The 25,214-nt window shown below is 46.6% G+C and overlaps 2 protein-coding genes across 4 annotated transcripts; both read right to left on the bottom strand.

The window, feature by feature from the left end:
* Window positions 1-777: 777 nt before the first annotated feature.
* On the bottom strand, window positions 778-12,402 carry PCYOX1L (prenylcysteine oxidase 1 like). 2 transcript variants are annotated; one of them, XM_032158317.2, is made up of 6 exons: window positions 12,270-12,402; window positions 7,577-7,783; window positions 6,214-6,388; window positions 4,257-4,468; window positions 2,926-3,066; window positions 778-2,433 (listed from the first exon to the last, which is right to left on the bottom strand). In XM_032158317.2, the coding sequence occupies exons 1-6, from the start codon at window positions 12,355-12,357 to the stop codon at window positions 1,772-1,774; spliced, it is 1,485 nt and encodes a 494-aa protein (XP_032014208.1). In that variant the 5' UTR covers window positions 12,358-12,402; the 3' UTR covers window positions 778-1,771. The 2 variants fall into 2 exon arrangements, with proteins under 2 accessions (XP_032014208.1, XP_032014207.1); XM_032158316.2 differs by lacking the exon at window positions 12,270-12,402 and adding an exon at window positions 7,401-7,450 and having other exon boundaries at window positions 7,577-8,780.
* Window positions 12,403-15,843: 3,441 nt separating this feature from the next.
* GRPEL2 (GrpE like 2, mitochondrial) lies at window positions 15,844-24,841 on the bottom strand. 2 transcript variants are annotated; one of them, XM_058440021.1, is made up of 5 exons: window positions 24,671-24,841; window positions 21,899-22,052; window positions 20,595-20,676; window positions 18,994-19,427; window positions 15,844-16,251 (listed from the first exon to the last, which is right to left on the bottom strand). In XM_058440021.1, the coding sequence occupies exons 1-4, from the start codon at window positions 24,745-24,747 to the stop codon at window positions 19,063-19,065; spliced, it is 678 nt and encodes a 225-aa protein (XP_058296004.1). In that variant the 5' UTR covers window positions 24,748-24,841; the 3' UTR covers window positions 15,844-16,251; window positions 18,994-19,062. The 2 variants fall into 2 exon arrangements, with proteins under 2 accessions (XP_058296004.1, XP_058296003.1); XM_058440020.1 differs by lacking the exon at window positions 24,671-24,841 and adding an exon at window positions 24,429-24,657.
* Window positions 24,842-25,214: the final 373 nt, after the last annotated feature.

The raw sequence follows: 25,214 nt of genomic DNA, 5'->3' as shown, positions 1-25,214 counted from the left end.
TGGTCTCGATCTCCTGACCTCGTGATCCGCCCGCCTCGGCCTCCCAAAGTGCTGGGAATACAGGCGTGAGCCACCGCGCCCGGCCCAACTTTTTATTGCTTAAGTCAATTTGCATTTGATTTTCTACTACTTCATCAAAAGCCTTCTTACTTGGCTGGGGGCGGTGGCTCACATCTATAATCCCAGCACTCTGGGAGGCCAAGGCGGGTGGATCACTGAGGCTAGGAGTTTGAGACCAGCCCTGCTAACATCTCTACTAAAGATACAAAAAAGTAGCCAGGCATGGTGGCAGCTACTTGGGAGGCTGAGGCACGAGAATTGCTTGAACCCAGGAGGCGAAGACTACAGTGAGCCAAGATCACACCATTGCACTACGGCCTGGGCAACAAGAATGAAACTCCTAAAAAAAAAAAAAAAAAAAAAAACAACCTTCTTACTGATGTGTCAGTTTCATAATTTCTATAGTTATCAATAAATGCATGCTACTTGTACTTTCTTTCACTGCCATTACCATAACTCTGGCACAGTAAAAACCACCTCAGAGCCAGTTTGGGCCTCCACCAACTGGAAGGGTATTTTGCCCATGCATTTGGCAGTGTTGTTACTCTGGGCACCCAGGCCCTTTCCCTAAAGCCTGATTTAGCAAGTCTGGTAGGAATTTGGCATCTGCATCTTTCTCAAGGCTCCCTCCCCTTCCCCAGGAGATACTAATGTAGTGATTGGTCCCTGGGCACCTAACACTTAGTTCTTCCATTACAGAAAAGAACAGGTCCAAAAGGAATGAAAAGGGCTTTTACTTTCTTTTTAAAACAAGTGATTTTTAAGGGTTTGTAGAAAAAGCAAAGAAAAGCATAATTCTTCTCTTACTTCAAGCTAGTGTCTGATGAGAAAGTACCAGGCTAACCTCTGAAGAATCCTACCCCAACACCTTCATTTCTTTTTCTTCTGCTGGGATGAACATCTAGGGGTGAGGTATGACTGCTCTCTACCATCTGGGGACTTCTCTTTATGTTGTTGCATTCCTCAATCTTTGCATAAGGAAGAGAATGGCTAATTTCTCTAGGTGCCAAGGAAAAGCTTCCCTCTTCCTACAGCCTCGCATGTTTCTCTTTTCCCACTGGTTGCCAGGAAGCTTGGAGATATGGTGATGACTGTTCAGGCACACATCTCTTCCTTGGGTCTTACCACAGTCATCTCTAATTTGCAGTGATGTTGAAAGGCTTGGAGATGGTGACTAGGGAGTTCTGAACTAGGTACCTCAAATCTAGTAAGTCCACAGTAACCAGGAGTTATGATCATTTCTTAGGTTCTGATCTTCCCTTCTACTTTATTTGTAACCATCTTGTTGTAAATGTTTTCTTGTAGGTTGCCTCAATTGATTGTCCGTTGTGGGAGTAGGTAGTGAAAAACAGTAATAAGACTCATAGTTCTCTGCCTTATATTCCCTCCCGTAGTCTTCTGGTTTCTAGCTAAAAAAACCAAGTCTGACGCACCTTGTGAAGACGAACTTCATTCTTCTTAAAAAAAATTAATAAAACAAATACACTGGCTTGGATTTCCTTCTCTTGCCTTACTTTACCCCTTAAAAAAAAGCAGCAGCCACTGTGTGGACCCTTAATATAGGCAGACAGTAGGTCACCTGGAGACGCTTGATACATGAGGGGTCAGAAAGAGGCCTGGTGGGCGAGCATGGCTTATTCAGTCCTGGGCTGCTGTGGGGTGATCCATCTTCAGTGGGGGGATGAAAGTTCCCAGGCTCTCCCCAGAGCCCTCACAGTTCAGTCTTGACCTTGTGCATCAAATCTTTTTGATCAATCTTGTCTAGGTCCTGGTACCAGCGGTTGTAAGCCAGCAAGGCCACATTCTTGGCAGCCACGGCCATCACCTCCACGGAGCTGGCTGCCCACTCCAGGGCATTGAGGTAGAAGAGCTGGTCATGGAGTGCAAACCTCGGGAGCGTGGGACGGGAGCCATAGAGGGGATGGGCATGCCACTCAGCTGTCTGCACTGAGTAATAGGAACGGAAGAGGGTCTTTAGCTGGGTCCGAAAGAGGGGCTTGGGGGACTGGACTCGCCAAACAGCTGCCTCCTGGGGCTGCTTTCGCCGGAAGCTGGCAGAGATGTTGACAGGGCAGATGTTGTCCAGAGTGCAGAAGAAGCTGGGGAAATCTGTGGTAAGGATGTTGGCAAAGGGGAAAAGCTTAGGGTCTGGGAAACCAAAGTAGGAAGAGTTGAGGTAGCCGTGGACCAAGGAGATGACGGTGGGTTGGAAAGAGCCCTGCACGTCATCAATGGGCGGGTGGAAGCCTGCAAAGGTTAAGTTGCTGCTGCTGTTGTCCAGGTGCATGGGGGTGGCGATGACCACTATGTCATAGAAGTCAGAGCTGTTGCCTACCTCATTCTCATATGCCACCTGGTACAGGGCTTTCCCCTCTGGAAAGAAGAGAGCACAAAAGTCAACTTTCCCTTGGCTTCTACCCACTGAACTCCCTACTGGGGCCCAGCATTGAGGTACAACAAGACCCTGGTGCTCAGGGTGCAGCAGGGCTGTCTAGATGGTGGGTCCTGGCCTCTCCATGCTGACGCGGCTGCAGATGAAGCAAGGGGCATGGAGTCAGGAGACTCAGTTTCTGCTCTGCTTCCACCGCTGGCCAGTTGGGGGAGCGTGGGCAAGGATGTCATTCAAAGTCCTCATCGGTCAACAGAAAAAGGCTGGATTGATAGAAGTCTCAGCTTTCTGGCTGACATTTGAATAGGGGAAACAGCACCCTCTAGTGTCATCTGGCAGGGTTGGGGCTTCTCAATGCTTTTTCAGAAATACTTCCCAGAGGGATCACAGACCAGGGCAGAGGTACAAAGGAGGCAGAAGTGTCTGTCCACTGGCTGGGAATGGCATGCCTGCCCACTCCCGCCCTGTCTACTCACCTGTGCTGTGCAGGGTCACAGAGGTCACTGTGGCATGGATCACATTGGCCTTGGTGAGCTTCAGCAAACCGGAACAAACCAGCTTATTGCCTCCTTCCACAGACCACAGGCTGCCTTGGGCCCCGGCTAGTGACATGGCTCCTGGGCAAAGCGGGAAGTGGGTGCTGATTGATAGGTTGTCAGGGCCATGGGGCAGGAGGGCTGGGGAGTCCAGTACTATTCGACTGGGCCTCCCTGCCAGAGCAAAACTCTCCCAACCACGGGCATTGGGAGATGGCAAACATACAAGTAAGTACAACAAAGTGCACAACGCTATGGGGGGAAGACACTGTGCTCAAGGAAAGAGCCAGCTCCCAGAGACCACATATTGTGAGGTCTATTTTATGCGGAATGCGCAAACTAGGCAAATCCACAGAAACAGAAAGCAGATCTGTAGCTGCCCAGGGCTGGGAGGCTGGGGGGTGTTGGGGAGGTGAGGGCTAAAGGGCAAGGGGTTTCTTTCTGGGGTGATAAAAATGTCCTAAAATTGATTGTAGTGATGGTTTCAGAACTCCGAATGTGCTAAAAACCACTGAATTGTGCAATTTAAATGGGTGAATTATATGGTATGTGAATTCTATATATCTCTACACAAAAATGCTATGAAGGAGACACACAAGATACTCAAAGAGTGAGCAGGGAACACTGAGGCAGGGCTGAAGGCCAGGAGCCAGCATGTGCAGAGCCAGATGAACAGTATCGAGGGTACGAGGGAGGTGCTTGTTATTGTAAACCTTTGCATTCATTTATTTAACAAAAATATACTGAGTGCCTAGTATGACCTGGGCACTGTTCTGTGTTTGCAATGTATCAGGGAACAACAGACAAGGATTCCTGCTCTTGTGAAGCCTACATTCTCCACTCCTGTGGTCTGTGCTAGCAGACAGTGAGCTACACACAGGCCTAGCCACCCCCGTGAAGAGCTGGGAAGAGGAGGTGCTCTAACAGTGGCTCAAAGGCCTCAACAGGGCAGTTCTTGAAACCAAAGTGTAGAGAGCAGAGCATTATCTCAGCTCTAACATTTACGCACATGCAAGGGATTATGAGGCGATTGGGAGTGGTAGAAACACACTGGACCTGTGATCTGAGCCTTGCTTTCACTGTGAAGTGGGGTGATACTATCTCCTGCCAACTCATGGCCAGTGCCAGAATCAGGCAGGATGGGGCAGCAGAGTGCCTACGTGACTGTAATGAGCTGGATAAAGGTGAGGTTACCATGGGGACCTCCAGCCCATTCTGAGCACCTTGGGTGGAGGAGGGGCAGGTGGGCAGGCCAAGGGCTGGACGCTTACCTGCAAAGGCGGGCATCGCTGCTGACTGGCCATAGCTGGCCCGCAGGACAGCAGAAACGACGTCATCAATAAAGCGCTGCGTGACGCCCACCTGCAGCAGGGACTCGGCCACAGAGTGCTGGGTCATGTTAACAAACGTGGACTCCCCCAGTGAGTAGAGCAGCTCCTCCACACCCGAGAAGGCATAGCCGTGGGCCTGGTACTTATAGATCCTAGAAGACACATAGAGCTGGAGGCCCTGTGCAGGAAGGCTTTTGGCCTGACCACCTGCCCCTGGGTCATAGTGCCTGTGAGGCCCAAAAGGAATCCATCACTTCCTCTACATGGAGCAGTGGGAGAGGAGGCTGCTTATGTTCCCCAGCACCTGTTCTCTGACTGTGGTGGGCCTGTCCCACCTAAACGGAGTGTGAAGGTATGGAATCCTTCTAGGCCTGGCTTCACATCACAGCTGTGCTGAATAACAACTGTATCACTGCTCTGAGCCACTCCCTGCCTGAGGTCATCGTTCATAACCCTTTCTTCACCCAGCTGGGACTGCCAGGCGGTGGGCTACAGCCCACCCCTGCTGACACATCTCCTTCTCCAACAGTGTCAGCTCTGCCACAGCTTCTAGGACCCGATGGCATGCTGCAACTTCATGCCGATACTGTCACCTTCTCTGCCAGTCCAGCCTGTCCTCTCCTCTGGCTTGATCTGACAGGGCTCCCACTCACCCCCAGCCTCATGTCCTGTCGCTCTATCACTCATGCAATCTCACTAGCATGGATTGGAACCATCAGTGGATTTCCCAACTGACTGGCCTTTGAAATGTTGCCCATTCTAGGGCTTCTTTTGTAAACATGTTGAGTTTGGTTATCAATAGGGCACCAGATGGAGGTGTCCAGAAAGTAGAAATGTGGGTCTGGAAGTGAAGAGGAAACTAGGGCTGAGAGGGAGAAGTCATCTCCCATAAAACGTAGAAGTCAACATTATTGGTCTGGATATAATTGATAAGGGAGAAAAATATCAGAAAGAGAGGTAAGGAAATAAGCTTTGGGTGACATCTGGAGAATATAAGGAAGAAGTGCTATAAACAGCAGAGTTATAGAATGGGGAGGGAGTGGAGAAGTGCCAGGAACCAGGGAAGGAGGGCACAGGCCACACCTGAGTGACACTGAAGGGAGGTAGACAGTGATGGGGTCCAGGGAGCAGCCCCTGTGCCTTAGGCTGGAAGCAGGGAGTACCTTCAGGAGGGACTTTGGGGAAAGGTGGAGTGACAGCTTGGTGAACAGGGAGGGAACAGACCACTTGCCCTCCATATCTGGGACCAAAGGTGATGGGGAGGGGGCTGGAGCCCAAGGATAGGAGGAGTGGTGAAGAAAGGTGTTTATTCTAGATGGAAAAATGAGGACAACAAAGTTCGCAAATGAGTGGTCTACAGGTTGCATCTGCCCTACAGATGTGTTTCATTTGGCTTACAAGATGAATTGGTGGTAAATGTTGAAAAACTGAAAGATTTCACACATGACTCTGGATTTGTAGCTTCTTCTGAAAAGCGAGTAGATCTAGCCACATGAGGTGGGCATTGTACACGGCTGGCTGCAGATGGCTGTGGTGGAGGGCTGGCTGCATCCTTCGGAGGGGGCCTTGTTCTGCTCTCTTCTACCTGCTGATTCACTGACTCACGTCCCAGTTCAGCCCTTGTTAAGCGACTGAGTTTGCAACCCATGCTTTTATTAGTATCAGTGTAGTAAAGGGTAAGAAAATGAGTGTCAATGTGACAATATTAGGGAGACCATTACTGGACCAAATACGGCCATTCCTCACGCCAGGGGCTTGCTCTGAGCCTGCACTGAATTGTGCTGGCTCAATTCAGCAAGGACCTTTTCCTTTTTCACAATGTATAGTCAAGCTGGTTCCTCCCCCACCTCTTCTTGGTTCCCCTGGAACGCCATCCCCACAGCTCCGCCAGCCCTACCTCATGAACTTCTCCATGACCTCCTCCACCCACATCTGCAGCCTCAGGAAGCTGATGCCGTAGTGCCACCAGAGGCGGAAGAGGTTCAGCAGGTACCAGTCGGTCTCCTCTAGCACGAAGTGCTCCCCACCGAAGATGGCGCTCCTGCCCACCACCTCGCGCCGGTGCCTCAGCCCTGCAGAGACAAAGAGGAGCCCCTCAGGTCCCCTCCAAGACTTGGGGGCCTCTTGATGCAAATGGACTGGTCCATTAAAGGAAACACAAACGCTATGGTTTGTTCATTTGTGCCACTTGTTTATAAACAGTAAACAGATGCACTGGGAAAATGTTTGGACTACCTAGTTAATAAAAAAATGAAAATAATGTAACATTTTACATTTTTTTTTCCCCAGGAGGATCCACAAGTGAGGGAAATTCAGATTTTATCCCAGAATGTCCAGGGGCTGAGAGCCACTGGGCTTGTTTGGAGATGGTGGCCTTGGGCACTGAGGTCACTTGGAAGTTATCCTAGCTCCTTACAGCCATCCTGCACTCTGCAACTTGACAGAGCAGTGGACTCCTAAATACAGATAGAGCTGCTATGACTTATTCCTTCCCCACCCCCACATACTACACACACTGCTCTCCACTTTAACAATACACTGTAACTTGGAGACTGTCCTATATCTGGGCATAAAGACTTCCCCATTCTGACTGCTGAACAGCCTATTGTGTAGTTATACAATAATTTGTTTAACCCCAGGTCCTAGTGGATAGGCAGCTAGGATACTTTCAGCCTTTTGCTATTACAAACTGCTGTAATGAATAACTTGGTATCTATGCTACTTTGCACATCTGTAAGACCACCTGTAGCATCACTTCTGAGAAGTGGAGTTTCTGCATCAAACAGAATGTGTATTGGACAGATGCTGCTGGGTTTGAATCCCACCTCTCGCTGTAATGGCTTTAGCTTAAATCTATACATTTTCTGAGCCTCAGTTGCCTTAAGAGGAGATACAACACTCATCTTGCAGGTTGGTAGGGGGGATCTGAGGTAATGCCTACACACCACCCAGAAGGTGCCTGGCAAGCACTAGCATGTGGAAGGTGATATAATCACGATTATTTAGAGGCAGCAAATTGAAAGGGAAAGAAACTGGCCTAGGAGTCAAACCTGAGTTCTAATCCCGGCTCTGCAACTAACTCACTGTGTAACCTCAGGCAAGTTCCTTCCCCTCTCTTGTCTCTGTTGCTCCATCTGTAAAATGAGGAGATTGGGCCACATGACCTTCCGGCCTTGACGGTCTGGGAAGTCTGAGAAAGGCCCAGTGCTGTCACCAGCCCCAGGGCGCTGGGCACTGGAGCCCCAGGACTGACCACTCACCTAGCAGCTTGACGAAGTCCTGCATGTGCAGGCTCAGGGAGTGGAAGGAGGCAGCCCCGCTCTCGTAGTGCTGCTTGTTGACTGAGATGGTGGCCAGGCGGCCACCCACGGTTCCCTTCTCGTACACGTCGATCTGCACCCGAGGTCCAAAGTGCTGCTGGAGGAAATGGGCCACAGCAGAGCCCCCAATCCCGGCCCCAACCACCGCTGTCAGCAGGCCCGGGAGGTAGGGAAGAAGAGAGACAGAACATGAGAGTGAGAGGCTGCAGTTCACACTTTGTAGCCTCCTGCGCTGGTGGTTCCCAGGTGCTTAAATTTCGTAGGCTTATAACATTTCCAAAAGGAAATCTGCAGACTGAGTTGTCAGTAGAGCTATTAATAAGCAAAGGCAAACCTGAAAACTGCCGCCCACTATACCTTCATTTCATAAAGAAAAAGGTATTTTAGTAGCAAAACACCAGCAAAGAATGCTGAAAGTCAGGATGACCAATTAAAGAGAATAAATTTAGTTTTATATAAAACTCACTACCTTGCTTCTAATTTTCTTATTTCATTATGAATTGTTAAAAGTTACTGACCAGTTCTGTTCAGTGATCAGTGTTTGGAAACCATGCCTTAAGCCAGGGATTGGCAAACTACAGCCTGCAGGCCAAATCCAGGCAGATGTCTGTTTTTGCAAACTAGTTTTATTGAAACACAGCCATGATGCTCTTTCTTTCAATTATTGTCTATGACTGTTTTCATTTTAGGCAGAGTTGAGTAGCTGCAACAGAGACTGCATGGCCTGAAAAGCCTAAAATATTTACTCTCTGGCCATTTACAGAAAAAGTATGCCAACTCCTGGTCTAGTCCAACCTACCATTGGACACCTAAATCATCCCTATGTCTGTGTTTGTCAAGACTGGAATGTATCTGCCAGGCGTGGTGGCTCATGCCTGTAATCACAACACTTTGGGAGGCCTAGGTGGGGCAGATCACCTGAAGTCAGGAGCTCGAGACCAGCCTGACCAACATGGTGAAACCCTGTCTCTACTAAAATACAAAATTAGCTGGGCGCGGTGGCGCATGCCTGCAATCCCAGCTACTCAGGAGGCTGAGGCAGGAGAATCGCTTGAACCTGGGAGGCAGAGGTTGTGGTGAGCCGAGATCGTGCCATTGCACTCCAGCCTGGGAAACAAGAGCAAAACTCTGTGTCAAAAAAAAAAAAAAAAAAAAAAAAGACTGGAATGTACCCTATGATGTATTGCTCATTACCCTACTGGACACTATATTCCAGTTGGAAATCTTGTTACAAAGTTTCAGCTTTTTTGGGTCTTATCATACACTGTCTTTACTGTACCTCCTGCTTTCCTGTTATTTGTAAACTTGGTTTACATGCCATCAGTATTCTCATCCAAGTCACTGATAAGAATGTTTCCTGGGACAGGGCTTGGAGGTGCTGCTAGGAAGCCACTGCTTGGACAGACATCAGTCATTTTTTTTGAAACAGGATCTGGCTCTGTTGCCCGGGCTGGAGTGCAGTGGCGTGATATCGGCTCACTGCAAACCTCCCAGGCTCCCAAGTAGCTGAGACTACAGGCACATACTACCATGCCCGACATATTTTTTGTAGAGATGAGGTTTCACCATGTTGCCCAGGCTGGTCTTGAACTCCTGAGCTCAAGTGATCCTCCCATCTTGGCCTCTCCAAGTGCTGGAATTACAGGCATTAGCCACTGTGCCTGGCCTGACACTGTAACAGTCCTGTGAGAGAACTGTAAACCAGCTATGAAGCTACTGAACTGGACTACCACCCTACCTATAATTTTTGTTCACCATGAATCTGAAACACCACTCTCCTCTCATCAGACAGTCCAGAGGCCTTACCCAAAAAGAAAATGAAATAAATCTGGTATAATTTGTCCTTACTGGATCCATTTGGACCCACAGAGTACCAGCTCCTGCCAGGAAGTCACAGGCAATCCTCAGACAGCACCAGGTTCTCTATGATCTGGCCTCTGCTTACTTATTCCACTTCCTGCTTTACCCTCCCAAGATGCCACCTTCTTGTCTGTCTAGGCTTCTCTTATTGTGGGCACATAGCTTTGTTCTCTCATGCCTGGGCCTTTGCCCGAGCTGTTCCCTTTGATAGGAGTGCCATCACCCTGTGTCTCACTGGCTTCAACAGCCCTCAGATGTCACTTATAACTTGGCTTGACTGACCCACCTGAGGTGAGTCAGGTATTCCTCCTGCATATTCCCACAGCCCACTCTGCTTAGCCATACTGTAGTCAAGTTATTTAAGGACAGAGAGAGAGTGCATGGTCACTATGTCCCCAGATCCTGGTGGACAGTAGAATTCATGAAGTATTTTTTCTGTGTTGAAAGAATAAACCACTTCCTCTCTCAGTACTTACAAAGCCACTTCCAAGACAGCTTTGGATTTTATTTTAACCACTGTGCTCCCATCCCCTCCATGTGCAAAGAGTCCCAAATTACCCATTTTTCCAGAGAAACTGATATTAAGGCCTAGAAGCTGCCCAAGATCAGGAAGCAGAAGACACCACTTCATTGTGAACCAGCTCATTTAACACAACTGACACCAATTCTCTAATTTACAGTAAGATGTCCTGGGGCACAAAGAAAAATCAAACCGGTTTCTGTCCCCCAGGACCCCAGCATGGAATGGGCGGACAGACTCCTGCACAATTAGCAGTGACAACCCATGATGAAGTGCAACAGGGTTCCAGGGAGTGCTGAAGGGGAAGCAGTGAATTCTGCCCCAGAGGGTGTGGGGACGCAGCCTTCTTGGGGAAATAAGATTTCATGCAAGATGCTGGAGGACAATCAGCTTTGTCAGTGAGAGGACACGCACACTCTGCAAAGAGACCAGCATGAGAAGGGCAGCATATGGAACTATGTGGGTGGGTTTAGAGGGTCCTGATACCACATGGGGGTTCTCAGATTTGATCCTGCAGAAGCACAAGGATTAAGCCATCCTAACAGGAATCCGCATTCTTGTTGTAGGTGGAGTCCAAACCACCAAGGATGAACAGAGGCTCCTGTCAGAGGGCTGAGGAAAATCTAGAAAGCTGAAGGGCAGTGTGGCATTGCCAAGAGTCCTGCTCTGGATGACTCTTGGGTGGGGCCAGAAGGGCCAGCTGGGAGGAAGCAGGCAGAGAGCTCCATGTTGCCACAATGCAGCAATTCTGCTGGGTGGAGGTTCTGCCCCTTCCCCAATGGTGAGAAATGTCCTGTCCTGTTGCCTGTTCCTAAGAAAATGGGGAGTGCCCTGCATATTCCCACAGCACACTCTGCTTACTCCTAGCCACACTGTATTCAAATGATTTAAGGACAGAGAGAGAACACATGGTCACTCATGGATACTGCCTGCCAATCTCTTCCACATCCTTCAAAGCCTGGCTCAAACTCCACCTTCTCCATGAGGGCTTCTCTGGCTACTCTAGCCTCAGGATTCTCTATTCTTGGCAAGCACTAAACTCTCAGTCTCAAACTGGTTTCTGGCATGCTTCAGTCTTCTTAACCCTGTATGGCCTGGGCTGTGGTTCTGCTACACAAGAAGCTTTAGCACTGCACTGGACCCTGTAAGTTTGTGATGCTGCTATCAGATGTTCCAGGCACTCCTGCCAACTGGGGTGCATGGAGAGTGGCCTAGTGGAATAGGGTCTTTGTCCTCCCACCCCGAAGCCCAGCATCTTTGCCTGTGGGAATATCATGTGTGAGGGACTGGAAAATCTTCACGAGTCATGTAGTTAAAATGACAGTTGTTGAGGGAGGAAAAAAAAAGCAACTGTAAACACATATGAAACTCTAGTCAATGATATGCACGATGAAGTATTTAGTGAGGTGTCCTGATGTCTGCAATTTATTTGGAGATGCATCAAAATATAGGCTGGATTCGTGGATGTCTAGAACAGTGCATGGTAGTTATGTGACACAGCAAGTATAGCAGCAATTAATGGCAGAATGTAGGTGGTGGGTATACAGATGGCCACTATAAAATTCTTGCTGTACATCTGAGCATTTTCAAAATAAAGTATTGGGGAAGCCACACACACAATAAACAAAAAGACTATTGTTAAAAGTTTCCCGTTCTGTCAGCAAATCTCCAGCAGACCTAGTGTTCTGTCTCTGCCAGCACTGTCTCCTATCGACCTGGGGGTGGTTTGGCTTAGATGTTACTTCCAGGAAGCCCTCCCAGGGCCGCAAAGACAGGGTGAATCGCCCCTCCTCTGCATGCACCGTACTTCCTCAGCTCAGCACGAACTTCCCTGTACTGTGAGGGCTCTCCCCCCAGCAGTAACTACAGCACCACGTCTGCTACCCAGAGAGCACTCAACCAACCTCTGTGAATGCCATCGCCCAGCCTCTCTGTCCTCTGTCACCCGGGCGCCTAGCCAACAGCCAGGACCACGGCAGATGCTCAGCGACCCTGGAACTCTCGGTGAGATCCGCGGCCAGTCCTGCCCAGGCCTCTTTTCCGTCCTAGGTGGCCCTCTTCACATGCCATGCCCCGGCCCCATCAGGACCTTCCCTGCCGCGTCCCCTTCGGCGCCTCTCCTCCACCCAGCTCCTTTCCCGAGGACCCCTCCCTCACCCAGCTGCCCTCCTCTACCCCCACCTAGCTGGGAACTGAGAACCCTTTACCCGCCGGCCCTCCCCAGCTGGGAACCCCACCGCGTCCTTCCCGCACCGATTTTGCCCGGCGGGGCATCTCCGCCAGCAGCGGCTGCAGCGAGGAGCGCGGTCAACGCGGCGAGCAGCGGGTCTGCGCGGGCCATGGCGGGCGGCGAGCAGGCAGCACGCCGGCTTCGGACGCTAGCCGGTTGGCGCTCGGCTCTCCGCCCCGCCCCGGCGCTCCACTGGCAGTCCCGCCTTCCTGCCGCGCCGGACCCAGCCCCTCATTGGCCGAGCCGCCGTCCCTCACCAGCACGAGGCCCTCATTAGCTCCATCTCTCTCGGGGTAGGCTGTCTCATTGGCAGCTTCCCCGTTCCGCCCCCTGCACGCGGGCTCCTCATTGGCCGGGTTCATTCTTGCCTGGCGCAGGTGTTCCCGCCTCGGGTCCTCAGCATCAGGACCAGGGCCCAGCTGCGGGAGAGGGATGAAAGAGACCAAAGTGAAGCTTTGAAGACCTCGGTTATGTCCAGCCTCTGCGTTATTAGCTCTATATCTTCTCTGTGTCTCACTGTTTCCCCTTTTATAACACAGACGAAGAATCCTGCTCCACCTTTCTAGGTGGTTGTAACCATCTTATGAGATAAGGGAAGCCGTTTGCAGTGTCTGCAAGTGCTGGAAATTGCTGACCAAGCATGCGGCCAGGGTGGTAAAACGCTACCCTATTCGTATGCTGACACAAGCCCTGTGCTTTGGACACTGCTGTTATTTTATGTGTTTGCAGTTTTTATATATTTAATATCTCTGCTTTCTGCTTCCTAAAAACCAAAAGGCGGGGGAGGGTTTCATCTACTCTCTTTTCAGAAAGGAAAAAAGGAGGGATAAACTCCCATTTTCATCCTCTAAGAAAACAAGAGCAGCAGCTCAGACTTGCTAGTTAATCATGCTGTGAAAACCAGATTTCCTCTGGCAGAAAATAAAGTTAGGGATGAGTTTCAGAATAAAGAAAATCCGGAGGCTGGGGGTGGCTCAAGCCTGTAATCCCAGCATGTTGGAAGGTCAGGCGGGAGGATCGCTTAGGCCAGGAGTTTGAGACCAGCCTGGGCAACATAGTGAGACTCTGAGACCCCGTCTCTTAAAAAAAAAAAAAATTCGCCAGGAGTGGTGGTGCACACCTGCAGTCCTAGCTATTCAGGAGGCAGAGGTGGGAGGCTTGAGACCAGTAATTTGAGGTTACAGTGTTCTATGATTGTGCCACCACACTCCAGCCTGAGTGACATAGTCCCTGTCTTTAAAAATAAATAAATATATAAAAATAAATGAAATCCGTATTTACTTAGTGAGATTATGGCTAAAATAAGAAACTGGGCCAGGCACAGTGGCTCATGCCTGTAATCCCAGCAGTTTGGGAGGCCGAGGTGGGCAGATCATTTGAGGTCAGGAGTTCCAGACCAGCTTGGCCATCATGGTGAAACCTCATCTCTGCTAAAATGCAAAAATTAGCTGGGCTTGGTGGTGTGCGCCTGTAGTCCCAGCTACTCGGGAGGTTAGGGCAGGAGAATCGCTTGAACCTGGGAGGCAGATGTTGCAGTGAGCCGAGATCGTACCACTGCACTCCAGCCTGGGTGACAGAGTGAGACTCTGACTCAAACAAAAACAAAAACAAACAAAACTGAAGTGATTCAGAGAATGGTGAAAGAGCTTGTAGCTGGGGTTCTAAGTCAGCACTGAGACTTAATTTACTTAGGCCAAACTGGATTACTACTAGTAAACTGGTAGATGAATAATCATGCGTTTGTCATAATCTTAAACTTTTTTTTTGGCAATGTTTGTGTCAGGATGCAACACCTTTTAAGTTCATTTCCAAAGATTCAAGATACTCCCTTAAACAGTTTTTAAAACAAGCACTCCTTGACCACTATGTGCCAAGTTCTCCTATGAACTTATTCTGATTCTTGTCATTTTTTTGTAGGGTAAATCATGTTAGTGTTCAAATTCATCTTCTTGACTATACTTTGCTTGTAATTTTAGAGTCCTTTGTAACTCTTAAATCTAGAGCCGTTTTCTTCTGTTAGAAAGCCCTTCCAACCCTACTAGCCCATTGACAGTGTGTGTGCTCATCAACGTTGTAAGAGAGGTTCGGAAGAGCTGATAAGGGAAAAGGAAGTAGGCACAATTCTTGTGGCACAGAGGTGCCAGACTGGGAATGCAGTGGGGTGACTGTATCATTTTATCTGCTGTTGCGTAACAAACCATTAAAAAATTTAGTGGCTTAAAGTAACAGTCATCTATTTTGCTCACACTGCACCTTAGGCAGGACTCAGTGAGATCAGCTCATCTGTTCCATGTGGTATCATTTGGGGCTGCTCCACTGGGTGTGGGAGGATCCACCTTCAAGATGGCTTACTGGCTGGCAAGACAGTGCTGGCTCAGCTGAAAGCTCAACCAGGGCCCTCAGTTCCATTCCACAGGCTACTTCAGCTTGCTCTTGGCACGATGGTAAGTTTCCAAGGGTGAGCATCCCAAGACAGGAAGTGGGGATACCAGTTTCTTAAGATCTGGGTCCAGAAAATGGCAGTGTCACTTCCACTGTATCCTATTGGTCAAGCAATCACAAAGCTCCAAGGACTCAAGAATGGACATGGGCCCTACTCAATAAAGGTGTCAAGAAATTCTGGAGCCATGTTTTAAAACCGCAGTGAACTTGAGAGCATGGACAACATCTGAGTGGATAGGAATAAGAATATACTCATTGACTAGCACTGGGAATATAGGACAAATGGTTTATGAAGCTACAGTGTACAGACAGGATTGGAAAGATAATGAAAACACAAGACCAAACCCCAGGGAAGGCTGGCCCAACAGAGGGCCATTCAGCCAGGAGTCTAGGTATATGGAAGCTAGCTGAGAAGCAGAGGTAAAGACAAGGCCAGGCAGTCACAAGGTGGGAAGGACATGGGGAAGCTGAAGGTCAGAACAAGGCCAAGTGTCTGTAATCTGGTTAGGAGAATAGTCAGCAGTAGTCAAAGGAAATAAGACACCTAGAACCAAAAGGCGAACCCAAGAAAACAAGTCAATGCCAGAAAAGAAGGCAGAAATAGGGCTGGGAGCGGTGGCTCAGGCCTGTGATCCCAGCACTTTGGGAAGCCGAGGCAGGTGGATCGCCTGAGGTCAGGAGTTTGAGACCAGCCTGGCCAACGTGGTGAAACTGTCTCTACTAAAAATACAAAAAATTAGGCATGGTGGCAGGTGCCTGTAATCCCAGCTACTCGGGAGGCTGAGGCAGGATAATTGCTTGAACCTGGGAGGTGGAGGTTGCACTGAGCTGAGATCGCGCCATCGCACTCCAGCCTGGGCAACAAGAGCAAAACTCCATCTCAAAAAAAAAAAAAAAGGCAGAAATAGGACTCCAGATCTAAGAAATACATAGCAATCAGAAAGAGGCAAGTCAAGGAGGAATAAAACAGACAAGACTTCAACACGGAGGCAGGGTGGGGAAAGCCCACACTGCATCCACTTGGCTATGCTGCTGTGAGATCTCAAGGTACCTCTCCAGAGCATCAACGAGGCAGGTCAGCAGTCATGAAGTGAGCATAATGTTCCATATACAATAGGAATACGCAGACAAAGACTCTAAACACCTGAGCCGCAGTTATTTCAATTCAGGTTTTATTAAAGTTGTTTCTGAATATTTTTTCTCAGTGATCCTTGTTCTGATGAATATTACATTTCATCCTTAGTTTTGCTCATTTGATTTTGCTTTAGTGTTTTAAGAACTTTTATTTATCAACTCCTTTGCCATGAATGAGAGCACCAAATAACATATCAATACCCAACTGCCTGATTCCTTTACAGCAGTAAGAAAAGTCAGTAAAACATTTGTACAATCCAAGTATTAAAACACCAAGATCCCCTCTTCAAGTGAGAGTGAGCCAAAGCTTCCTTAGTATCATCTCAAGCCAATGTCTTTTCACTATACCATTAAGATGAAAATAACAAAGAGCGCTGACACGATTTTCTTGCTCTTTCCATCTAAAAATGTGGGTTTCTTGTGGTGTGGCTAATTTAAAAAAAAACCAGAAAATGGAAGGAAAATAAGTCAGTAAATGATTAGCTTACAAGTTTTTTCTACTCATCATTAACCAGTCTTCCCTTTTCCCTAGACTTTAGACAGCCATAAAAAGGTAGGAAAAACAATGTGCATAATAAAAAAATAAAAATAAATATCTGAGCGCCTACTGTAGTAGGCATTTAACACATTTCACTTAATCCTCACAATGCTGTGAAAGAATTATTATAATCATTTTACGAATAAAGAAACAGGCTCAGAAGGGTGAAATCACTGGTGCCTAAAGTCATGCAGGTGACTGAGCTGGGATTTAAGTTCAAGCCTATGCTCTAATATGCTGCTTTGGCTCCCCAAAGCCCTTCAACTTGAGATTTTTACTACTATAGCTTCATCTTCTAATTCTAAATTTACACTTTTAAGTCTGCAAAACTACTGAATAACAAAAGAACCTAAAATTATTCTCAATTTGCTTGCCAAAACGGGAGGTATAATAGAGCATTAGAAAATTCTTCTAGCCTGGGCAATATAGTGAGATCCTGCCTGTAAAAAACAAACAGCCAACCAACCAAAAAAAAAAAAAAAAACTAGCCAGGCATGGTGGTGCGCTTGCCTGTAGTCCTGGCTACTTGGTAGGCTGAGGTGGGAGCTTGAGCTCGTTAGGTAGAGACATCTCTTTAGGTAATAATAACATTTCATACCTAAAATTATTGTTAATTATAATTAATGTTAATTCTAACTGGTAATGATAGCTAGCAATAAAAAAACACACGGAGAGTAATTATAATCGGCTCATTTTCTTATTGTCACCATCTGTCAATCTCATAGAAAGGAAGGCAAAAAAAGACAACTTCCTATTGTGAACCTTGATTGTTCATTAAATTTACAATATACACTTAGCGGAATGCCAAAAGATGTTCTGGTTTTACAAGCTTAACCACCAGTCTTTTGATTGCATTTTAAAAGTGCATATTTACTTGTTTTTTAAGGGTCTAAATCTGATGAAGATGGTAGGGCCCACAAGGAGATGGCTTTATTGGTAAGTTTGTGTGCTGTCTTAGAATTATCTATAATGTATAAGAGGATAACTTTCCACCACTCCACTGAATGTCATAGAGTTTCAGTGGAAAATGGATTTATTTTATTTTATAACTTCAACCTAAACTTATATAATCTAGACATCCAACAACATCTGATTGTCTGCTGGAGACTTAATTGCATGCCCATTAATCTTAAATGATTGACATTAATACCTAGTTGTTCTTCATTCATATTCTCACTGGAATTCAGTCAATAGTTTAGAGATTATTTTCCTTGTGTCCAGTCCTAAAAAGACTAGATTTTCATACTTCAGAAGCAGAAAGGGTGAGATTCGATCATTAAGGCCTCTTCCAACATTAAAATATCCATAATTGACTGCCTTCCTAAAATCTGACTGATGTATCATTCATTAAGTCGTTTATTGGACAAATCTTTTACAGAACACCAGCTATAAGACTAGAAAAAAACCACACAGGCCCATTAATTCTAGAGGTTAATATATAAAAGGTGAGCTCAATGTTTACACAAATGTGACTTAACAGATACAAAGAATAGGAGATAAAGCTTGTCAATATAATAGAGGTAGTGATTTCTGAGTACCAACTTAAAAAAACAAAACAAAACAAAAAAACTTTGCGGGCGCAGTGGTGAACGCCTGTAGTCCTAGCTACCTGGCAGGCTGAGGCAGGATTGCTTGGGCCCAGGAGTTGGAGGTCAGCCTGGGCAACACAGGAAAAAAAAAACTGCTAAGAGGAGAGAACACTTATGTTAAGTGTTCTTATCACAAAAAATAACATAAATAGAGCCGGAGGAAACTTAAGAAAAAATTCAGCATAACTATTAATAAATGAAATGAGAAATCATGGGAACCTAACACTTTTGTCCTGATCACCACCTCCTATCATTTAATAAAGGATTATAAGGTAAAATTGACAAAGGGGCAGAGGAGTAAAGGCTGGTGGAATAAGTTGTAGGTAAATTACCCAAATAGAGCCATCTGGGTCATTAGCTGTTAGTGCTGCCTCAGTTTGCCTGAAATGATTATATGACAGGGAGGTTGAAAATAATTTGAAGAGCAAAGACAGCACAAGGCTTTTTGGCCATTCTTGCTTGAAAGAGTCCTGGGCATCTTAAATTTCGATGCTCCTTGCCTTCCAAGTCTCATCTAGACCTTTAGCCCCTACAAATAGAAAGGGGTGGGTATGGGACAATGATGTGAGCATAAAGCCTATCTAGTTGAGATTACAAGAACAAAAGATGGCTAAAAGGAAAAAAACAAAAGGTAAAGTCCTGAAAATCTATGTGTATAAAAATCAATCCAAATGATCTAAATTTATACAACCATGAAGCTTTATCCTCTAAGTACCCAAATGTTGAACCAATTCCTACCATCTCCTTTTTCCACAAAATACAAGATACTACACAATTCCTGTTATAGGGACCGCTAGGAAGAAACATGTAGTTGAAAACACACAGTTAAAAGGATTTTGGATTCAAATTTATCACAGTACCAATTTTCCTAACATGTTTTGATAAAAGCCATTGGAACACCTGTCACACTGTTCAAATGCCCAATGGTAAGACTTCTGATGAGACCAAACAGGTCACATTAAATCAATAGAACATCTTAGAAATAAAGCCAATATGACTAAATCCAAAACATATCACATGAAGTACCTCATGTACAATACAAACCTAGTTTAATAAATAAAAGAAACATAGGTGACTGCGCTCTGGGAGAACATCCAGTTCCTGATGGCCTCTTCACAGTCTTCTCTGAGACTCCACTGCCACTTCCACTCGGGCAAGCCTAATGGTGCGGCCATGAAGTTTGTAGCCATCTTGTCTTACTAATGCCACGGTGCCAGGCTGCACCCCAACACCAGCTGGCACATGACAGATGAGTTCATGCTCATGGGGGTCATATTTGTCACCAATGGGTGTCAGCTTCTCCAGGCCATGCTTGGCAAACACACTTTTCAGCTTTGCTTCTAAAAGCAACAACCCTCGGAAGACCTTCTCCAGAGTGAGCTTTTGGTCCTCAGGCTCCGATTCTTCAGAAATGCACTCTGTAGTCTTTTCCAAAATGTCAGCTACCTCCACCAAGTCCTTACAGAAACTCTGGATTCCTGCAGAGAAGCCAGGTATTTTTATTGTTTGTGAGGAAATCACTCTGCCCTTGGGCATAGCGTTTGGTAAGGCCTAGATAGACGGCTAGTATGCTGAGTAGTCCACCAAGTGGAAAGGTTGCCACACAGGACTCAGAGATCATCACTGATTACCACCCCAACCCAACTGACAAGTCAGTGTCTCTCTCAGAAGGCATATATGACTAGGAACCTGACTAGGAAATGGAAAAGACAGAACCCAAGAACTAGGTAAGACTATACACAACAGGCTTAAACCTGTTCTTTAAAAACAACTATTTTTATGTATCATGAATTTTTGTTGCTATTTGCTTGTAGCATTATGTACATTTTGAAAATTCCTGCCTGTCCCAGTTGTGCTAAGGCATACATTCTCAACAGGGACAAGACATTAATATTTCACGAGAAGGGCAGTAACAATGAAAAAAAGTCAACAACACTATGCTAAGTGGTGTCATGAATGGTTTATTCTTGAGGACTGGCTAAATAGGAACATGAAAGTAAGATACAGCCATAGATGAGGTAAGTTGGCTATGAAGTTGCTAGAGATGGACCACAAAACTTGTCTGATTTTTTAAGAGTCATATGAACTGTTACAAGACAAAAGTAAATTCAGTTGTTGAGAAATCCCATTACGTTCAATTCTAAAACTTGATTTTTCTTACGGAAATGAGGACAAGAAAGTCATCATTAGACAGGTCTATGACACAATACCAAAGCTCCAGTGGGGGCTGGTGAGAGGCAAGGACTTTGTTAATCTGACTTTAATCCAGGGACAGGCTTACCGCCTTGTGTCAAAACAGGCTAGGTCTTTGACCTTGAAGTCAAAGACATTTTTTTCATTTTTTTTTTTTGAGACTTCTCATTCTGTTGACCAGGCTGGAGTGTAGGGGCACGATCCTGGCTTACTGCAACCTCTGCCTCCTGGGTTCAAGTGATCCTCGTGCCTCAGCCTCCAGAGTAGCTGGGATTACAGGCGCCCACCACCATGCCTAGCTAGTTTGTATTTTCAGTAGAGGCGAGGTGTCATGTTGGCCAGACTGGTCTTGAATCCTGATCTAACAGCCTTAGACTCTCAAAGTGCTGGGATTACAGGCATAAGCCACTGTGCCCAGCCAAAGACATTTTTATTGTAAATAAATCTCTCACCAAATATCTTGGCGTCTTCCACACATCTCTGGGTTCGCCTCCTTATGTTTTCACAATCAGCTACAGCTCTCTGGTATCTCACCTGAATATCAAAAGCAAAATCAAAAGGATGAGAAAACAAATACTTATTGGTGGAAGAGAATGTTTTTGCTTACTTTACAAATTTCACCCTTTTGATAGGTTTTTATAAAACAAACTAGGAGTTACAGAAATCTTAGATCGGCTGCTCCAAATCCCCCGTCAATGCAGAAACCCACTCTTTAGCAGCACTGCTAGGTAGTCATCTAGCCTGACAGTTCAAACTCCTAACAGTTTCAAGTTCATTATCTTGAGAAAAAGCTTTCTTTTTCACATTCAGCCAACACTGCCAACCTCCAACTTCCTTTCATTGACTTGAACTTAAGGATAACTGAGAATAAGTTTTAAAAGTATGTCATCTAGGCAGGGCGCGGTGGTTCACGCCTGTAATCCCAGCACTTTGGGAGGCTGAGATGGGCGAATCACCTGAGGTCAGGAGTTTGAGACCAGCCTGGCCAACATGGTAAAACCCTGTCTCTACTAAAAATACAAAAATCAGCCTGGCATGGTGTCAGGCACCTGTAATCCCAGCTATTCAGGAGGCTGAGGCAGAAGAAGCACTTGAACCCGGGAGGCAGAGGTTGCAGTGAGCTGAGATCATGCCATTGTACTCCAGCCTGGGCAAGAAGAGCGAAACTACGTCTCATTTAAAAAAAGTATGTCATCTATTTGGAGGCAGTTATTTTACCCTCTTCAGTCCTTTTCTCTCTCATTCTTAAGACAATTCTTGGTTCTTTCAATTGCTGTCATAAAGCATGCTTTCCAGCCTCCTTACCATTCTATCTAGGTGGTTTTGCTTTGGAATTCCTCTAGTTGATCTATCTCCCTCTAAGTGTGTCTATCAACCCAGGACTGGGTCCAGTATGCCAGACGTGGTCTCATCAGCAAAGAACAATGGTCAGTGACCTCACTCATTCAACAAATATTTATTGTCTACTATATTCCAGGCACTGTACACCTCCTTTAATCTGCTGAAACATCAGATATCTAAGTGCTGTGACATAACAGGAAACCGAAAAGAGATGTCTATCTTTAGCCAGTAGTGTTTTTGAACTACTACAGTTCTTTTCTGCCCAGTATACCTAGCAAGGAGTGGAGGAGGGATGAGGGGTAGCAGATAAAGAGCCAATTAAAGAAAACTTCATTTTAAAAATTGACATAAAAAGCTTTATGTGGATATTTAAACTAGAGAGAGGATATGAAGAAGAAATATAAAATCGACTCACTGTTAAATCCTGGACTTCTTTCTCCAGTTTAACAGCTTTTACCCTTAAGGCTTGTTCAGCAAGAGGGGGCCCAAGCTCATCAGGAGGGTCCTCAGAACGGCAGTCTTCACCAGCAGTTCTCTGGGTGGCAGTGCTGAATGGAAGCGGCCATCCCCTAAAACAGGAAGGAGGTGACGCATAATGAAGAAATGCCATCATAAGCCAAAATTACAACCAAGTTTAGAGACCAGAGATCTTCCCAGATGGAATCTCTGGAGAAAGTGTTTTCAGTTATAGTAACAAATGAACACTTACGAAGTCCTTACCATGTACCAGACACTGTTTTACTTGAGTCATCTTTTCCTCTCACAACAATATGTGAGATAAGTCCTATCATTAGCCCTATTTTACAGATGAGAAAACTGATGCTGAGAGGCTTAAGGCATAATGGCCTGCTCAAGATCACATAGTTGGTATTCCACTGGGTCAGGACACTAAGAACCAGGCAGCAGAAATAGCCAGAACTGGGTATACAAAAGTCAGCATAAGGAAACCAAATGCTAGTACCCAGAACCAGAGAAGCATTATCAGAAGTGGGTATTCAAAAAGTCATGTAGTTCTGGTTCAACCTTCTAACTTACAGATGAGGGAAATTAAGTCCAGTAAAGGGACCTTAAGGCTTAGAATTCTAAGCCTTCCTCACCACAAGCTGTAAGGCTTTTAGGAGACCTGTGCTGAGAAAGAAATTCCCACCTATATATAAGATCAAGTCAATGAAATACTTATACTATATGTTACTGCCGGTGAACTATAGACACAGGTGAAAATAGATCTTTGCATTCAACTAGTTATGTAATCTAGAATTTTGTACAGCTACACTGTTTTGACATTTAGTTCAGTTTACACAGAAATAAATTTAGACTAGGGGCTAGTTTACAGCAAATCTTGGGCCGTGGCAGTCCTGACCCCCAGTTCAAGGAAGTTTCCATTGCAACTCCTGGATCTTTGTAATTTGACTTTAAGTAAAATTATCCTGAAAATCAATCTGTGAGTACACGAGTTCTTTAAAACAATTTATATGGACTGGCATATACTGTAGAGTGGTCCTCAAGGAGACAGCTGAGCAAAGGCTTAAAGAGGGTAAGAGTCAGCTTTAAAAAAGGGAAGAGCATCCTGGGCAGAGCAAATAGCTAGTTTAAAGGTGTAAGCAAGAGGACTTTTATCTCTCCTACTTTCCAAGCTGATCTTAAATTCAATTATTATAATCTGGTGTGTGATTTTATAGACAGTTCCACATTTTGGGGTCAGAAAATATGGTCACCATAGATCTGGGGCTAATTACACACGGTGAAACATCTTCTCCCTAAAAAAACCACACTTATCCAGTTGAAAAAGCAGGTCAAAATATTCTCAGGGGCCGGGTGCGGTGGCTCACGCCTGTAATCCCAGCACTTTGGGAGGCCGAGGTGGGCGGATCACGAGGTCAGGAGATCGAGACCACGGTGAAACCCCGTCTCTACTAAAAATACAAAAAATTAGCCGGGCGTGGTGGCGGGCGCCTGTAGTCCCAGCTACTCAGGAGGCTGAGGCAGGAGAATGGCGTGAACCCGGGAGGCGGAGCTTGCAGTGAGCTGAGATTGCGCCACTGCACTCCAGCCTGGGCGACAGAGCGAGACTCCGTCTCAAAAAAAAAAAAAAATTCTCAGGGCCAGTTCAAAGGGAAAATGGCCAAAGCTTAGACCAAGAAATAGGGGTGGGGAGTTGTGGCCGATCTCAATTCCTACTGCTTCAGAACTGGAGTAGGGAGACAGCTTATCAGAAGGAACCATTTTTCTTCTGGTCATTTCCTTACATCACCAACAAGCTGCCAAAAAGACTTGAGAACAGTAAGCAAAACCAAGTCCCGAAACCCTGAATGCAATCTCTCATTTAGGTGCTAGGGTAGGATGTTGGGTCAGGTGTGTTAAGATAAAAAGGGTGACATATGTAGTTAAGCATATTTACCAGATTCTCCCGTAGCTTACTTTCTATTCAGAGGTCTAACCCTACCTCGTACTCAACTATTTTTATTCTCTATCCCAGGAAGAAACAGTGTAGGGGCAATAGTCTCCGAGAAAATTAATTAACATCGCTCATTTAAGAGCGCCGATTCTAACGCCCTGACTGGTTTCCAGCCCGGGTTCCGCCACTTCCCAAATATTTAAGTTTGGAAGTTACTGAACTTTTCTAAACCTCAGTGTCCTTAACTACTAAATGGGGAATAATAAAAAGAACCACCCAAAATTCTGCAGTCGGCCTCGTAAGCGACCAATAAAAGCTGCCGATGGAACTTGTCTTCCGAAGGCTGATGCAATGCCCGTTTGGAGAAACAAGTTCAGCGGCCTCCTTTTACTGACAGGTACAACAGTGCCCGGATAACGGAGAAAGGACTGGCCTAAGGTCACACGGAGTGAGGGGAGAGAACCCAAGTTTACCCACAGGTACCACAGGCTGGGAGAAGAGGCCGGGAGAGAGGTACATCCCTCCCTTGGGGGCTTAAGAGACTTCTCACCTTCCAGGCCATGCATGACCTCGGATATCCCTACCTTCCTGGCCTAAGAAAGAGGCACGGCTGGTGGCCTCAGTTTCCCCGTCTGTAAAATGGGGCCGTGAGTGCATGGTTGTAGAGGCCGGGAAGTTTGGTCCCCTCGCCTACGCTCAGATAGCTCTCGCCTTCCAGCCCAGAACCACACCGGCTGGCTCGCTAGCCCCGCAGAGTCCTCACGCTCCCGACCCCCCGCCTGCAATGCTTACTTGCTCTCCCACGCGGCACTCCAGGCCAGTAGGCGCTGCACCCGCAGCCGGCCCGCCCACAGCGACCGTACGGCCATGTTCCCGATTTGGGCTGAGAGAGGCAGCGCACGCGCACTTGCTGCGAGTGAAGAGATGCTCCCGCTTAAAAACCAGCCTTTGCGGGCGTTTCCCTCTCAGGACGTCCGGACAGGAACGCTATGCTTCCGGTTGCCGTGTGGGCCGCGCAGTTCCCCATCCGGTTGTCCGGAGCGAACGCAACACTTCCGGCTCTCAGTGTGTTCCGCGGGTAGGCGAGGTCCTAGTAGTAACTACAGAGTCTCCGTGCTGGGCGCAGGGTCGGCGGCAAACAAAGCAGATCATAGCTGTGCCCGCATGGAGCTTACTTGATGTTATGAGCGATAAACAGATACAAGCGGGATGTAAAGTCACAATATGAGCGGTGTTTAAAGGTGAGGGGCAGGTGTTGCGGAAGCCTAGAATAGAAATCTAGCCGTGTGGGAAGTTTTCCCAGAGGAAGGGGATATTTGAGCTGAGCTGAAGAAAG

The sequence above is a fragment of the Hylobates moloch genome, unplaced genomic scaffold (genome assembly GCF_009828535.3).
Source record: "Hylobates moloch isolate HMO894 unplaced genomic scaffold, HMol_V3 SCAFFOLD_6, whole genome shotgun sequence".
Classification (NCBI taxonomy): Eukaryota; Metazoa; Chordata; class Mammalia; order Primates; family Hylobatidae; genus Hylobates; species Hylobates moloch.
This window is presented reverse-complemented; position numbering and strand designations above follow the sequence as displayed.